The 14,970-nt window shown below is 43.3% G+C and overlaps 3 protein-coding genes across 3 annotated transcripts; all 3 read left to right on the top strand.

The window, feature by feature from the left end:
• The first annotated feature begins 1,512 nt into the window (after positions 1 to 1,512).
• mgp (matrix Gla protein) lies at positions 1,513 to 4,063 on the top strand. The gene is made up of 5 exons (XM_080857116.1): positions 1,513 to 1,540; positions 3,066 to 3,145; positions 3,330 to 3,359; positions 3,477 to 3,588; positions 3,713 to 4,063. Exons 2-5 carry the CDS (start codon positions 3,079 to 3,081, stop codon positions 3,927 to 3,929), a joined length of 426 nt encoding a protein of 141 aa, XP_080713242.1. The 5' UTR covers positions 1,513 to 1,540; positions 3,066 to 3,078; the 3' UTR covers positions 3,930 to 4,063.
• Positions 4,064 to 5,901: 1,838 nt separating this feature from the next.
• Positions 5,902 to 7,358, top strand: bglap (bone gamma-carboxyglutamate (gla) protein). The gene is made up of 4 exons (XM_080856987.1): positions 5,902 to 6,031; positions 6,222 to 6,269; positions 6,707 to 6,803; positions 7,161 to 7,358. Exons 1-4 carry the CDS (start codon positions 5,968 to 5,970, stop codon positions 7,261 to 7,263), a joined length of 312 nt encoding a protein of 103 aa, XP_080713113.1. The 5' UTR covers positions 5,902 to 5,967; the 3' UTR covers positions 7,264 to 7,358.
• A 1,759-nt stretch (positions 7,359 to 9,117) lies between these two features.
• wbp11 (WW domain binding protein 11) lies at positions 9,118 to 14,786 on the top strand. Its single transcript, XM_080855933.1, has 12 exons — positions 9,118 to 9,256; positions 9,862 to 9,947; positions 10,072 to 10,103; positions 10,196 to 10,289; positions 10,383 to 10,579; positions 10,949 to 11,082; positions 11,359 to 11,528; positions 12,330 to 12,548; positions 12,757 to 12,876; positions 13,017 to 13,289; positions 13,414 to 13,599; positions 13,815 to 14,786. Exons 2-12 carry the CDS (start codon positions 9,884 to 9,886, stop codon positions 14,471 to 14,473), a joined length of 2,148 nt encoding a protein of 715 aa, XP_080712059.1. The 5' UTR covers positions 9,118 to 9,256; positions 9,862 to 9,883; the 3' UTR covers positions 14,474 to 14,786.
• The last annotated feature ends 184 nt before the right edge of the window (positions 14,787 to 14,970 follow it).

The raw sequence follows: 14,970 nt of genomic DNA, 5'->3' as shown, positions 1-14,970 counted from the left end.
GTCAAAAACGCAGGTGCTCTGCGTTACTCACTACCAGGCAGAGAATTTTTTTTAAATATCCTGTTTTTCATTTCTCTTCGCGTCTGGCACTGTTCATATTTTCAAAATACTGTCTTTCGCAATGCCGCTCAGATTTTTCCCTCCTTATTTTAAATATTTGGAGTAGCGGGGGAGAGGTTGTAACTGGCAAACAAGAAACAAATTGCATAACACATAATAAAGAAGGTGAAGAAGGAGTGAGAAAGGAGGAGAACAGTTTGGGAGTATTAACAGTAAACACGAGCAGTGTACTTTAAACACTTTGGGGTATCAATCTGGTCAATATTTCCATGATTTCATTCACTATTCATGATTTCATTTACTGTCTCTCCTTACTTCTGGAGTTTTAATGTACTTGTATGTATCTTTCCCTGCTGTCCGTATGGGGGTACAAATGCTTGAAACAAAACCTTTTGCTTGGCACAGAAATCATCTGAATCTCTGCCAAGATTCTTAAGTCAATATAAACACCAGCGTATTAAAAATACCATAAACACACACATATGCGTTTTCTATTTGGCATTCCAGAGGAGCTTGCATCTCTTCCTTTTCTGTTGTTCCAAATTCTCTCTCTCTCTCTCTCTCTCTCACTTCTTCTTGTTGATGTTTGCTTTTCGACTGAGAACATTTCATACCTCTATTAGAGAATCCACAGCAGATACCAGGTCAGTGATGCATTAAGAAAAAAAAGCACCCTTCAACCTCAGTTTGACACTCACTCTGCCCTGCACTATACCACCATCATCACCACAACCCCCAAATCAGACCTTATGACTCTCTGGGTAATCTTGAGGCCTCGTGTTTATCTGTGTGTCTCTCCCCTGTAATCTCCACTAATTTGGTATGTTTACCCAAGCCTTTTGCTGAGCGTCTTGCCCAGAGTCGTCCAATTTTAGGGCACCCAAAGTTAGGCAGAATGAAACGAGGACAGACAGGTGAGGCATTTAGAGAGGGGCGGCATGCAGGCAGGCAGGCAGACGGGCAGGCAGAGAGGTGCTGTACGCGGAACAGACTTGGACAGATACAGTCAGTCTGGTTCTCAGGAACTGTGGGTTCATTGTCTCGTGCTTTTTTTTTCTGAGTCTCTTTGAGAACATTCTCCCCTCTAGGACACACTGGAGGTGTGGGGTGGCAGTAAGACAAACAAGGCCTGTGGGCTTGTTTATCATTTCATCTCTCTCTGACATGCCCTGTTTACCTTCAATGCCCTCCATCTTTCCATCTTGTTTTTTTTGAAGAGGAGTGAGGGAGAGAGTGAGCTAATGGCTTGGTCTGATTGAGTAGGAGGAGGGGGGGGGGGGTGATAGAGGAAGGGAGGAGAGAGGAAGGGGGGCAAGAGGGAACAGGGTCAGAGGGGTGGGGGTAAAGCAGCATTTATAAGAGCCAAGCCACACCGTATTAAGAAATATTCCCTGTAATCGAGAGCAAGGGAGGGACAGTCCTGTCAAACCAGATCAGAGAAATTACCCAGCTTCGACTTTCCTGCAGCTTGCATCTCAAGGTAAGTGCATCCCACTCATAATACAGTTATGGACCAGAAACTGGACACTGGCAATTCAATTGGTTTTTCTAGTCTAAATGTGCTTCAATCCATATTCATCAGGCTACAGAACATTGTACTTATCCATGTAATGCTTAGGGGGAAAGTAATAATTTTGTTACAGGACACTACACAATGTTACATTACACTATACTTTGATGTAATCATTTATACTGTCATTATGATGTTTTAATGATTGGTGAATGCTATATTGAATATAGTTCAGTTTTCAGTGCAAATAATTGTGTTCAGTAAAACTGGATGGCTACTCCAACACTCTTTGCCACTACGCAATGCCAAACTGGTTACTGGAATGTTAGCAGCTTGATAGACGGGGCATGATTTTCCAGTGAAGTGGGCACACGGGCATGTCAGCATGCTGACTACTGGCACTCCCTGGGCACCTGCTGTGTACCTCCCTGCTGCCAGACGTGTGTAAAACAGGCAGCAGACGATGGTGTCAGCACCCTGCTTCCTCACTAAAACCCCTCTCTCTCCACATCTGTGCCTTAAATTGGAACACTCACAGTGGCTCCACCTGGTTGTTGGGGTGACATGAATCGAGAACTGTCCCCACTGACCACAGCAGAGAGATGCTAGAGGCCACACACCCACTGAAGCCCCTCGAACAGAGGCAGGAGAGAGAGAGAGCAGGGGACCGGAGTTATGTGGTGTTTAAACAGGTGGACGACACACGCTGTGGTCGCTGTGTGTGTGTGTGTGTCGTGCCTTCTATTTATTATATAAATTGAATTCAGTGTTCAGTGCCTCCTTCTCTTCTCTTCTTGCGGTCTTGTCCATGGCTGTACTATTCTCGGTCTTTGAGGACTCGAGTTTCAGTACTTGCTTCTTTTTGATTTTTTTACATTCCTGTCTTTATCGCCGAGAGCAGTGGTCCATTGTATACTGCGCACAGCTAGAAATTGTTTGTTTTTTGGAATGTAGTGCCGTTAGGTCAATATTGAGAAATAACTCCAAAAGCCCTCTAAAATATTCTCTCCCTATGCACACACCTGGCCAAAGATGCCACTCATGATAGAAAAAATGGCCTCCCTCTTGTTATTTCTGGCTCAGGACCTCTGCTAGACATTCTTCAGGTTTTGAGCGGTTATTGGCAAACTCAACACCTAACCCACAAACCCCAGACAGTGGCACCGATCCTGAGTGCTTGCAAGCTTCACGACTGCTTTCCAAACTGAGGAAAAACACATTTTAGAAACCCGGCAGCCTGAAATACACAGCTACTGCTCAGTTACTTCACACAACGCCACTGCAAATGTTGTGCAATGTGAAGATGGGCATCGTAGCAAGCATATGGAGTCAATTAATCATTTTTGTCACTATGTGTCATGTATGATGTGTGAACATTATCGCATTCATGAAAGAGGTCAACCACCCTCCCCCCCGCCAAGCCATCCTATGTGAGAGCGTGTTGTGTGATGTGCAGTGCTGTGTATTCATATGTTTTTTTTCTTCCTGTGGCCAGACAGACTGGAGACATGAGTTCTCTGCTGCAGTACTGCACGGCACTGTGTGTCATCCTCGCACTCGGACTCTGCTACTCTGGTACCATTGCACTGCCTCACGCATATTTCAGGCTTGTGTCAAGTCTTCAACAAAGTGCCAACTTTAACATCTGCTTGCTAAGGCACAAATTGGCATCACACTGCATCAAATGTCAATTATCAATCACGCTTTCTCCCTCATTTTTTCATCTGTCCCCTCTCTCTCTCTATCTCCCCTCTCACAGACTCTCAAGAGAGCCAAGAGTCTTTTGAAGGTGAATGAACTCAACAGCACCCAGATGTTGAATCTGTTTGGTGAAACTACATATTGAGTTTCAAACTGAATACATGAAGAGTGATCTGCATTTGTGTCCTCCCTTGTTCATTTTTAGATTTATTTGTCAGTCCATCCCGTGCCAATTCATTTATCCCACCCAGAGGCGGAGGTGGCTTCATCAGTCCACCAAACCCCAACCCCAACTACAACTACAACTACAACAGACGGTAGCAAACGAACTATCTTTTTCCACAACATGTTTAGTAACACAAGTGACCCTTATGTTTCAGCTCTCATCTTACCACAGATTCACCACACTCACATCTATTATTCATTTTTTTTCATTCACAGGAGAGTGAAGTCCCCAGCAGAGATTCGCTCAGAGATCTGCGAGGACTACAATCCATGCCGACTCCTTGCTCTTCGCTATGGATACCCACAGGCCTATCAGACATACTTTGGGTCTCGACAACCTGCGGCTGCAGCAGCTCCGGCCCCTGCTCCCGCAAACTACCGCCCTGCTCCTGCAAACTACCGCCCGGCTCCTGTCAACTACCGCAGATACTGAGCTGCTGCCTCTGAACCTCTTACATATTCTAATCACATTTATGATGGGTGCAGTTTTCTGTAAGCTAAATGGGCTGTGAGTTCCTTTGACAAACTCCAGTGGTGACGTCCTAGACGACTGGAGACTATCATGTAATGCACATGTTGAAATGAAATGCCACTAGTGGACACACGGATGTTACTATATTATGTGGTTCATGGTTTAAGGGAGGCCTCAAAGAGTGGCTGAAAAAAATACTGATGCTTCAGACAAATGCCCTTATCCCTTTTAAATGTGTATTATTTTATTCTGATGCACTTTCCACATCTCTACAGTTGAAGTGCATTTGTTTTGTGGCACATCAACATTTTATTCAAAACCACAGTGTGACAATGGACTGTGCTTTCATCCATGTCATCAAATTAATAATAAAAAAATAATAATAAAAGAAACTTGCCTTGCGTAATCACATTGTCATTTTCAGTGTCATGATACTACTATACAGGATTTTAACAAAACCTCCATTAGACATGGGCTTAGACACAAGTTCAGATAGGTCAGAGAAGGGGCTTGCTTTGGTGGCCACATGAAAAAATGCTCTAGATGTAGGCCTACTCCAGGTTACATGCAAGGCATGCACATATGGCTAGTGTTTGATGAGATTTGAAGAAAGACAAAATAGCTGAGAAGCACTCTGTCAATTATTGGGAGCCTAAAACTATGAAACTCTGCTGTACTGGCCAACCGTATATTTTTATGAACTCTGTAAACCAGCCTCCTTTGAAACACAAACGCGTCGGATACACTGAACCAGACGGCAAAATTACACACCAACTCGCCAAGTCCAATGTCACACCCGAAATAAAGCGGACATAGACAGAAAGAGAATTGGTGATCTCCCCACGTGGTGCTGATTTTGGGACAGCCCTAGGTCTATCCGGTTGGCCTCAGAAAACCCATGAAAACAAAGCAGTGAGATTGTTGAATGCTAAATCTCAGAAATTTGCATGACTGGAAATGTGGGTGCGTGGAATGTAAGTCTATTTGTTTTCATAGACCACCGTACACACCAACTCAGTCCAGAAAAAGGCTTTTAATGTACACCACATATGGACAGCTGCATGAGGGCTATGTAGAGAGCTAAATATGCCTATATGAGACTGTGTACATATATTTAAATACCCTAAGCCAATGACAAGTGTTCATAAAGTGCTTGCAAATGCTGGGTTGGCGTCTCTCAACAAGGGAAATGTTTGCGGCTCACTCAGAAGAGAAAAATCTCTAATTAAACTCCGTCACATAATGACAGCCAGCGGTTTTCCTCCATGTTCAATTAGGTACTAAGGAACTCCACCCACCCCTAGTTTATGGTTTGAAATGGGTGAGTGTGGGCAGCCGGCGCAATCCTGCCTTCTTGAGGTGCAGTGTTGTAATCACACACACTGAATCTCAGGCCCATTGATAATTTCTGACCACTGATGCATTTTACCAAAGAGCTGTCACAAGTTTTTCATGCAAGCTAATCCGAATAACATTTTCTGCCACTGCAGAAAATCAATGTAGTAATAGGGACTTACAGATATAAGACATAACAAAACATAACATATCTGCACATTTGTTTTTGCAAAATGTAATAAACACATGTGAAATATTTGCAAAGATTTGCAGAAGTATGCATGTGACATAATAGTTAGCTGTGTGTGTGTGTGTGTGTGTGTGTGTGTGTGTGTGTGTGTGTGTGTGTGTGTGTGTGTGTGTGCGTGTGTGTGTGTGCATGCGTGTGTGTGTGTGTCCAGTGTGTGTGTGTGTGTGTGTGTGTGTGTGCGCGCGCGCATGCACCCATCAGTCTTAGTTCATCTGTGGGTTTTCTTGTTGTTTTTTTTTTGGTGTGGGAGTATGTTACATGAAACCTCAACCAATCATATTGTCTGACCAGTGCGGGGGGCATCACTATAAACTGTATGAGTGTATGTGGACCTAGGTGTGACAGAGAGAGAGTGAGAGCACTGGTCATTCTTCCATTGTCTAGAGGGAACAACTGAAGAACCAGAGAGAAAACATGAAGACCTTAGCCATCCTCATCCTCTGTGCTCTTGCATACGTCTGTATTTCTGCAAGTACCGGTAAGTGGGATTATATTTGACCCTTAATCATAGTATGCTGAACTTTCACCAGCAGTTTAGATTTGCAATCAAAATGTATGCGAGGAGATATTATTATGGTTAATGCTATATATGTTGTTGTTTACCTTTCAATTTGTGTAATGATAATATTCTATGTAAAATGTCTCACAATATGTAAATATGTTTACAGGGGTTTCAGACTCTGGTGTCAGCAAGTCTGACTCTCCCAACGAGGAAGGTAAATTGGCTTTTCACTGTCACCTTAGTCAATGTCCCCCTCTGTACAAAAAGAAACTATGGAGGTTATCATTGTAGTAGTATAGTATACTGTAACTGTTTCACAACTGAATAAGTTAGCATATATCTGTTTAAGTTGGGTATGAAAGAATGAGGTAAACTATAAGATGGCTACCCTCATGCTAAAGGAAACAAACTCAGTCTGTCTGTGAGTATGTTTTCATGTGCATACAGATTTCTATATATGTCTGTATGTCCATGTCTATATTTTCGTTTCAAATGCATTTGAATAAGTCAATTTGTGCGAGTATTTATATGTGTGTATGTCTGTGTTTGAATGTATATGTGTGTGTGTGTGTGTGTGTGTGTGTGTGTGTGTGTGTGTGTGTGTGTGTGTGCATGTTTGTGCGTGTTTACACCTGTGTGTATTTTTTCCAGGTGTGTTTGTGCAGAGGGACCAGGCTGCTACCCTGATGAGGCAGAAGCGTGCCGGCACCACTGACCCTGCCAGCCTGTCATTGACCCAGCTGGAGAGGTGAGAGCTGCAATTACTCAGTCTAAGGCTTCCCCCCAAAACCACGATCTCTCTCTCTTTCTCTCTCTCTCTCTCTCTCTCTCTCTCTCTTTCTCTTTGTAGAGTGATTTCTTTGTTGCTCCTGTGTTCTAATAATAGAATTATGGCATGTTATGAGATTTGTGTTAGGTATTGTTCATTCAAAGTGTTTTTATGTTGCTAAGACGGGGAACCTTTTCCCAAACTAGAAATATGTAATTAAATAATAATTCTAGCAGTACTATAATACTCTTGCGAAACAGCTGACATATGATCATATTCCTAATGGTGTCCTCTGTCTCTCTCCATCTCTCACTTTCAACACTAACTTCATCCTAGCCTGAAAGAGGTTTGCGAGGCCAACCTGGGCTGCGAGAACATGATGGACACAACTGGAATTATTGCCGCCTACACTGCATATTATGGACCAATCCCTTATTAGATAGTCATCTTGTCAACCAATCACCTTCCAGTTGGCCTATCCATACCATGGCTTATCATGATGTAGATTGGATGCATTGTTTAAAGAATATTGCCACAGCCTTAAATGCTATGTTTGACTGTACTAAAATGTATCTGCAACTCTAGGCAAAAAGGTCAGGGTGGGGATGGGGGGCATACATTGTGTAGCTTAAATAAAAAACATTGAAGTATTTGACAGCTAAATCAAAGTGTCAAGTTAATTTGAATGAATAAGACATTAACATAATGTAGTGAGTAGTTATCAAGGGGTTGAGTAGTCATTAGTTCAGCATAAATAAAAACACAAAATACTCAAAACTTTTTGTCTCACTTTTGTCTTTTTCTGTCTCATCTGTCTGATATTACAACAAAGGTTCTTAAGTGCTGGTGCTTATAACATAAAAACTCCCTTTTTAGAGTATAAATGTAATAATAGAATGTAAAATATAGGCCTGGGCCATATTTGGAATATTGATCATACGTAATAAATAAATGCGTATGTCATATAACATACAATGCTTAAACTAATTATTTACAATTATTAATTGAATTATCCTTGAATTGTTCTGTCACAGTATGCAGAGGTCATAGTATACAGTAGGTTGATCAAATCATTCTGACAGACTAGAGAAATCCTGAGAAGGGTTATTTGCAGAGGAAAGGGAGAGGGTTTGAATTCAGATCACAATGGATTACATTTAAATACATGAACCAACAGTGGTCCAGGTGATCAGAATGTTGCAGTTTTATTTTTTAATATCCCTGAACAATGAAAATAACAGTGATGAATAAAACGTGTAATTGTAAAGTAGGCCAAATGTACTGGTATCACAGCCACGCAAATGAAATGGCCAGCAAGTTTCAAATGCATGCCAGGACGTTCTTGAAGTACATTGTGAACTAAGTTAGTGAAAATGGTTCCAGGATAAAGTTGGAATCAGGAGCATGAAAGAACATTTAAATGCATTCGGCAGAGTACAAATAAGATGCTCTAATGGTCCAGCAGCCAGATTCAGGTGCAGATCTTTTATTTAGAACCGAGTTACCAAGAGGTTTAACAGGCACACCGTAAGGCAACCCTCTCTCAGCAGGACTTCACAATGAATTACAGAAACGGGAGACTTTTTAATATATTGTGTATAAACCTATATTGCCTGAAGTATAAAAGAGATTTCAAATAATGTAGCATTCATAAATGTATAGCTGTAGGTGTGATCATCCTGGCACTTCCAGGGGTGGAGAGAGTAGTTATTTTCAGGGAAGATATAATTGATTAAATATTGCTTGTCATAAAAGTACCTGTTCATGTAAACGTGAAGGGCAGTAAAAACGCAGATGATGTAATTATTAAAATTATCTAACATCAAAGTGTGAATCCCACTGGGTAAGAAGGCATGTTTGTTACAGGGACAATAGAGGTGTTGGTATTGGTAGCAGGACAAGTAGAAGGGAAGATTCTGTCATCATAAGGCCTACATATTGGCCGTATCTGAACTGCCTCTTGCCTTATTGAGAATGTGCAATTGTGATGTTCAGCATAAGGGAGGAAGTTTGAATATGATAAAGTAATGGTGTTCCTAACCTAACTTTTCATAAGTGAATGCTAGCATAAGTATTTCAGGACAGTGTACGGTGTTGGTTTTCTGACAACCAAAGGAACAGGTCTTTCTGGCAATATTTCATCAACCGCGGATCAACATTGACGCTTTTCACCCCAGCCCACTTCGCGGCGGCAATGAGCTGTTTTGTCAATCATCTGTATACCTAACGCAATTTTAGAAGAAGACGCTCAGGAAGTTTCGTCCTATGACTTTCCGTGAATGGCAGCAGACATGGCGGAATCTCGGTGTTGGTCACATAGTGATATCTAAGCGAATAGTTCTGTTGTATCTAGCAGATAGTTTTCCTTCCCCTGTTTCGAGCAAGTACAGGGGGGAGGTTTCTGCGTGTCCCCAGTTTTCATACGGAGAAAGGTAACGTTACCTACTCGCAAGATCGCTTATTTCAGTTTGTATTCATTGTAGTTAGCCAGCAAAGCGTCTAGTTAGCTGGTTAGCTACCGTTTCTAGGCTATCACGAGTGTTTCAGTGTTTTTTTTTTTTAAAACTACTTGTTGTTCTGTTTGACTGCAAAAATATTCTAGCAATAATGTCAAATCATATCTAATGCAAAGTTATGTGTAACGTTTGTTAACAGTGCAGGGTGGTTTCTGTTTTGTTAATATGTTTGCAACTCGCAGAAACGATATGAAGATGTCGTGGTGATGCAGCTATCTAGTTTCGTAATCTACAGCTACAGTTGTTAATGTACACCTGATAAACCTTTTCGATTGTGGTAACATTGAATTTAACAAACTTTGGAGTGCTAACGAAGAGGTCCTGACGTCCTATCTTAGATACACCTGCTGTTATTTATTATTGAGTGGTTGAGGTCGACTGAAAGCAGTAGGGCTCGTGGCGAGTTCGTGTTTTGCTGCCTTTTCATTTTGGAAAATAACTTTATTTTGTATTAACTGATCCCGATTACTTTAACATTCACCCTAATTGGACTTGTAACAAATGTTATGTTGTTTATCTAGGTGAACACAACACGGTGACATCATGGGTCGACGCTCGACTTCGTCCACCAAGAGTGGGAAATTCATGAATCCCACAGATCAAGCCAGTAAGTTTTGTATAATGTACAAAGTATACAAGTATCAGTACACATCTGTAGACACTGTTGTCTTTATGTAAGTCCATTGAGTTTAATAGGTAATTTATTCTAATGCATTGTTTTTGTCTTCAAGGAAAGGAGGCTCGAAAGAGGGAGCTGAAGAAGGTAAAAAAAATTAAACAACAATCATACTTGACAATCATACTTGACAATCACTGACATCATGACTTACTCACCGCCTATTTGTTGTCTTTCAGAACAAAAAGCAGAGGATGATGGTGAGGGCAGCCGTCCTGAAGATGAAAGATCCCAGGCAGATCATCCGTGATATGGAGAAGTTGGATGAGATGGGTGAGCATGACAGCTCTTAGCCATCTTTGGGTGTCTCTGTGTGGAATGTTTTCATGTGTGTCGGTGCTCATTTTGATCAAACTACCTGTCCAGAGTTCAACCCGGTGCAGCAGCCACTCCTGAATGAGAAGGTCCTCCGGGACAAGAGGAAAAAGCTGAGGGAGACGTTTGAGCGCATTGTACGTCTGTACGAAAGAGAGAACCCCGAAACGTACAAGGAGCTGCGCAAGCTGGAGTTGGACTATGAGACTAAGCGTGGCCAGTTGTCCCTCTATTTTGACTCTGTGAAGGTATGTGTCTATGTGTGATTGAGAGATGAGATATTTTAATAGACATTACTGGTAAACGTGAAGAAGTGGTGTCTGGGAAAGGGAGCATGTGAATGTTGGTAGTAAGATGTCCAGTACATCTCCAGGCGATGCTTATTTTGTCTGTGTGTTTTAACCTGGCAGCCTGTTTGGTGTGCTCTGTTTCATTCTGCATTCTGTTACTGAATGCAATTTGATACCAATACATTTAGTTTTTTTTTTTTGTTTTGTTTTTTGTTTAACCTTTAGTTAAATCAAACAGTAGTCAATTTTTGTTGTCAAAATCAAAATGACAAAATAACGGTCAAGTGAGTTTAATCCTTATGTCATTTTCCTTGTTGGCTTTGCCAGAATGCAGAATCAGTGGAGGTCGACAGCATCCCACTGCCTGAGATGCCACATGCCCCGTCCAGCATACTCATCCAAGACATTCCCCTCCCTGGGGCCCAGCCTCCCTCCATTCTCAAGAAGGGCACATCCTTTGGGTAGGTGTTTGGCTTTTAAGTCCAACTGTCAGCTCTTTGACTTTCAGCTGGACTGGATCTCTTGTTATAGTTTATGAATAAGTAATATACCCCATGGCTTAATACCCCAAAACTCTCTGTTTGTTGCAAGGCAAAACGAAAGCAAAAATATTATTGATGAATTGTTGCTGACTTACTCATTATAGCTATTTAAGCTTGAACTATTAGTAAATAATTAAAAGGCACAGTATTCCTGTACATGCTGAATTTGTTTTGGTTGTAAATCCCTCTGTTCAGGAAAGGTATCGCGACAACTCCATCAGCCCCCACATCAGCTGCCGTGGCTGGGGTCCCTAGGCTCCCACCGGGCAGGAAGCCTCCAGGCCCTCCACCAGGACCTCCACCCCCACAGGTTCTCCAGCAGTATGGCCGCCGAGTCCAGCAGCAAAGGAGGCTGGGAGAACCAGGTACTGCCATTGTCTTGTGGATCCTTAACATCTTATCACCTACATCAGTGTACCTACACAGGCTAGACAGACTGAGGCTGTCTACACTGCAGTTAGGTGGAATGGCCCTTTAGCAGCAATGGATGCTCTTGTGTACGTGAATGTGTAGTAATGCATGGCGGATATGTAAGGGCTAATGTAAAGTCCACCGGTCAATGAATATGGGACAGGACAAACAGGACCAACACGCAACAGTTACTTCCAAAAGCAATAAGACATTCTTCCAAAATATCTCTTTTAAAGTGCTCCTGTTGCAGGCTTCCGCTGAGGAAAAATGGTTCTTTGCACAATAGAACTTTAAAGATTTAGGTGTTGCGGAGCAACAAATTACTTTATAACTAGAAGTTAAAATGTATTTAAGTACAAGAAGTGAGCAGACTTCTTGCGTGAATTAAAGATGTGAATTTGAAGCACAAATCCTGTTGCCAATGACAGCGGCCATTACTTTTCTGCCTCTTGATCTCTTTTGAAGTGCTACTGTTGCAGGCTTCCGCTGAAAAACAAATAGTTCTTAGCACAAACAGAACTTTGAAGAGTTAGATGTTTTGCAAAGCATCATTTTACTTTATGTCTAAAAATTACAAGGAATTTTTATTTACAAGAAGTGAGCAAACTACTTGCAGAATTATATGAAAGATGTGAGTTAGAATTATAACACCCATTGCCAATTACAGCGGTCATTTCTTTTCTGCCTCTTGCTTGTGGATAATTCTGTCACAACTCAAAACTTCTCGGTCCTGCCCCTTGTGACTACACAAACAGATGTTGGCGAAGCCCTGTCAGACACTGAAGTCATGGACACCACAGGGGCCCGGGAAAGTGGCAGTGAGAGTGACCGAGATGGGGATGAGCGAGAGGATGATGATGAGAGCGACAGCGAGGAAGACAGTGACATTGAAAGAGAGGAGGGCGATGAAGACAGAAGGAAGGTGGTTCGGCATGACGACAGAGAACGAGAGAGAGAGGAGGACAGAGACCGAGGTAAGCATGGAGGGAGTGGCATTCAATTCTAATCCCTTTTTATAACATTCACATTAGCCTTCTTTTCTGTCTAACCCACTGTATTTGTTGTGTGTGTCCTATTAATGATTAAGGTACGTTTGCCATGAATTTCAGTAATATTGGTGAGGAACATAATGGATATTTGTGCCTTTCGTAACAGTGATTTTCCTTTGATTTTCCTGTTTAGGACGCATCGTGCGCTTTGCTGACATGCCCTCTCCTCCCAGAGAGAAGAGGAAGAAGAAGAGGGTAGTTAAGAAGACCAAGGCCATCACACCACTGCAGGCTATGATGCTCAGGATGGCAGGTAATAATCGTGATGGCAAGAGTAAGGGGAGGTTTAAACAGCTTGAAAGAAGGACAGGATGGTTACACAAAGGGGGTTAAATACAAACTAGGATGTACAGATTTTCGTCTGACAGACAAACCTTGAATTTCCACCTTCAGGTCAGTCCGTCCCAGAGGAAGAGGAGGAGGAAGAAGAGGAAGAGGAGTACACTGATTCCGAAGGCTCTGACACTGAAGATAGATCAGCACCTGGTGATGGCCAGCCTGGTGTTCCCAGAATGCCGACTTCCTCCATACCAATGGGGGCACAGCAGCCTCCTCCACACATGCAGGCTCCACCAATGACAGGGCCTCCTCCACTAGGACCGCCACCAGCTCCACCAATGAGACCCCCAGGACCACCCTCTGGTCTGCCTCCTGGTCCACCACCAGGTGAGCTGAACTGAAACTAGCTTTTTCAGCAGTTTGAGTTTGATTAGATCACACTGCATTAAACTGAACAAGCCTGCTCTGCTTTCACCACTGATGGGTTTTGTTTTGCTTTGATCATTCCTAGGTGCTCCGCCGTTCTTAAGACCCCCTGGTATACCAGGTGCCCTGAGGGGACCGATGCCACGTATGCTTCCACCTGGACCACCTCCTGGTCGCCCGCCAGGCCCCCCTCCCGGTCCTCCTCCAGGCTTACCCCCTGGCCCTCCACCCAGAGGGCCACCACCCAGGCTACCTCCACCTGCACCGCCAGGTGAGTGTTATTCCAAGCCTTTTCTTCACTTCATACTCCTAAGGATAGGCACCCACATTAATAACTGTCTTGTCTGTTTTAGATTATATAAAATAAATATCTATACTTTGAGTTATAGCTATGATTGAAATATTTTGTGGGGTTAAGTGGGGTTTCTTCACGCACTAAGAACTTGGTGGATGTCTGACATATTTTGTCTTCTCCCTTCTCCACAGGTATACCGCCTCCTCCACCTCGTGCCGGACCCCCACGCCCCATGGCCCCCCCTCTTTCGCTCTTCCCCCCGCCGCTTAACCCCAACGTCCTCAGTGCACCCCCCAGCATTGTCCACCGGCAGAAGCCTGGTGCAGGGGAGGGTGTTCCAAACGCCCCCAGCACACCATCCATGATGCACCCGCCTCCAATGCCCATGCGTCCAGGGGTCATGCAGATGCCTCCTCCCCCAGGCACCACTGCCCCACAGGCCAGTGGTGGCCAGGGCAACCCCCCGACTCATCACCATGCACCACCCACCATCGAAAAGCGCGCCAACATCACCTCTGTGTCGGGGCCTCCAGGGGCAGGGCTGCCGGGTGCAGCTAGTGGAGCCACAATCTCCGCCAAGCCTCAGATCATCAACCCCAAGACGGAGGTGACACGTTTCGTGCCCACTACACTGCGTGTCCGAAGGGACAAAGCAGTGGTTGGGGGCGGGATGGATAGAGGGCACCGGAAGGGGGACGAGCATGGTGGAGGCCCAGGGCACAAACAACAGGCCATGGCTGCACCAATATTATCATCCAACCCCAACCAGCCCTCAGGCATCCAACCCAACATGAAGACAAAGGATCAAATGTACGACGCCTTCATGAAAGAGATGGAGGGGCTTCTGTGAAACTGAGGAAAAGAGCATGAAGTTGAGGGCAATTAGGACAGACAAAGGGGAGACATGTTTGATTTTGACGTCGTCAGTGAAGTGAGTTCTTTTAGACTGAAACGGTGCTTGAGTCTGTTATTTCGGCCCTTTAAATTGTCGCAGTCTTTGTGTAAAGCTTTTTTTATATGGTGTTTCAGTTTGATTGATAAAGGTTGGGGGGAGCTCAAGTCAGTAGGGCAATTTTACTTTAGAATGTAGGTGTCAAACACAAAATCTGCTTACATTGTCTCTGAAATTGCTAAACCTGATGTTGAATAAATACTTGAAATACCACATTTGTTTGTTTGGTCTGTAACTTAAGTATAATTTCTGTTCACCATGTCTGAGGGTTTTGGTTACACAATCATGGAGTTTGCACTTTTAAAAAACAATCAAAACTAAAAAAAATACCGGCGCACACTAGTCAATAGTAAAATACAACAATTCCCATACTCCTCCGCGGTCGCTTCAATTTC

This window comes from Sprattus sprattus, assembly GCF_963457725.1.
Source record: "Sprattus sprattus genome assembly, chromosome: 18".
Lineage (NCBI taxonomy): Eukaryota > Metazoa > Chordata > Actinopteri > Clupeiformes > Clupeidae > Sprattus > Sprattus sprattus.
This window is presented reverse-complemented; position numbering and strand designations above follow the sequence as displayed.

Coding starts and splice junctions, on each gene's coding strand:
- mgp (XM_080857116.1), top strand. CDS start 3,079: ATGAGTTCTCTGCTGCAGTACTGCACGGCACTGTGTGTCATCCTCGCA. Junction 3,360..3,476: donor GAGCCAAGAGTCTTTTGAAG/GTGAATGAACTC, acceptor GTTCATTTTTAG/ATTTATTTGTCAGTCCATCC. Junction 3,589..3,712: donor AACTACAACTACAACAGACG/GTAGCAAACGAA, acceptor TTTCATTCACAG/GAGAGTGAAGTCCCCAGCAG.
- bglap (XM_080856987.1), top strand. CDS start 5,968: ATGAAGACCTTAGCCATCCTCATCCTCTGTGCTCTTGCATACGTCTGT. Junction 6,270..6,706: donor TGACTCTCCCAACGAGGAAG/GTAAATTGGCTT, acceptor TATTTTTTCCAG/GTGTGTTTGTGCAGAGGGAC. Junction 6,804..7,160: donor TCATTGACCCAGCTGGAGAG/GTGAGAGCTGCA, acceptor ACTTCATCCTAG/CCTGAAAGAGGTTTGCGAGG.
- wbp11 (XM_080855933.1), top strand. CDS start 9,884: ATGGGTCGACGCTCGACTTCGTCCACCAAGAGTGGGAAATTCATGAAT. Junction 11,083..11,358: donor AAGAAGGGCACATCCTTTGG/GTAGGTGTTTGG, acceptor CCCTCTGTTCAG/GAAAGGTATCGCGACAACTC. Junction 12,877..13,016: donor TATGATGCTCAGGATGGCAG/GTAATAATCGTG, acceptor TTCCACCTTCAG/GTCAGTCCGTCCCAGAGGAA.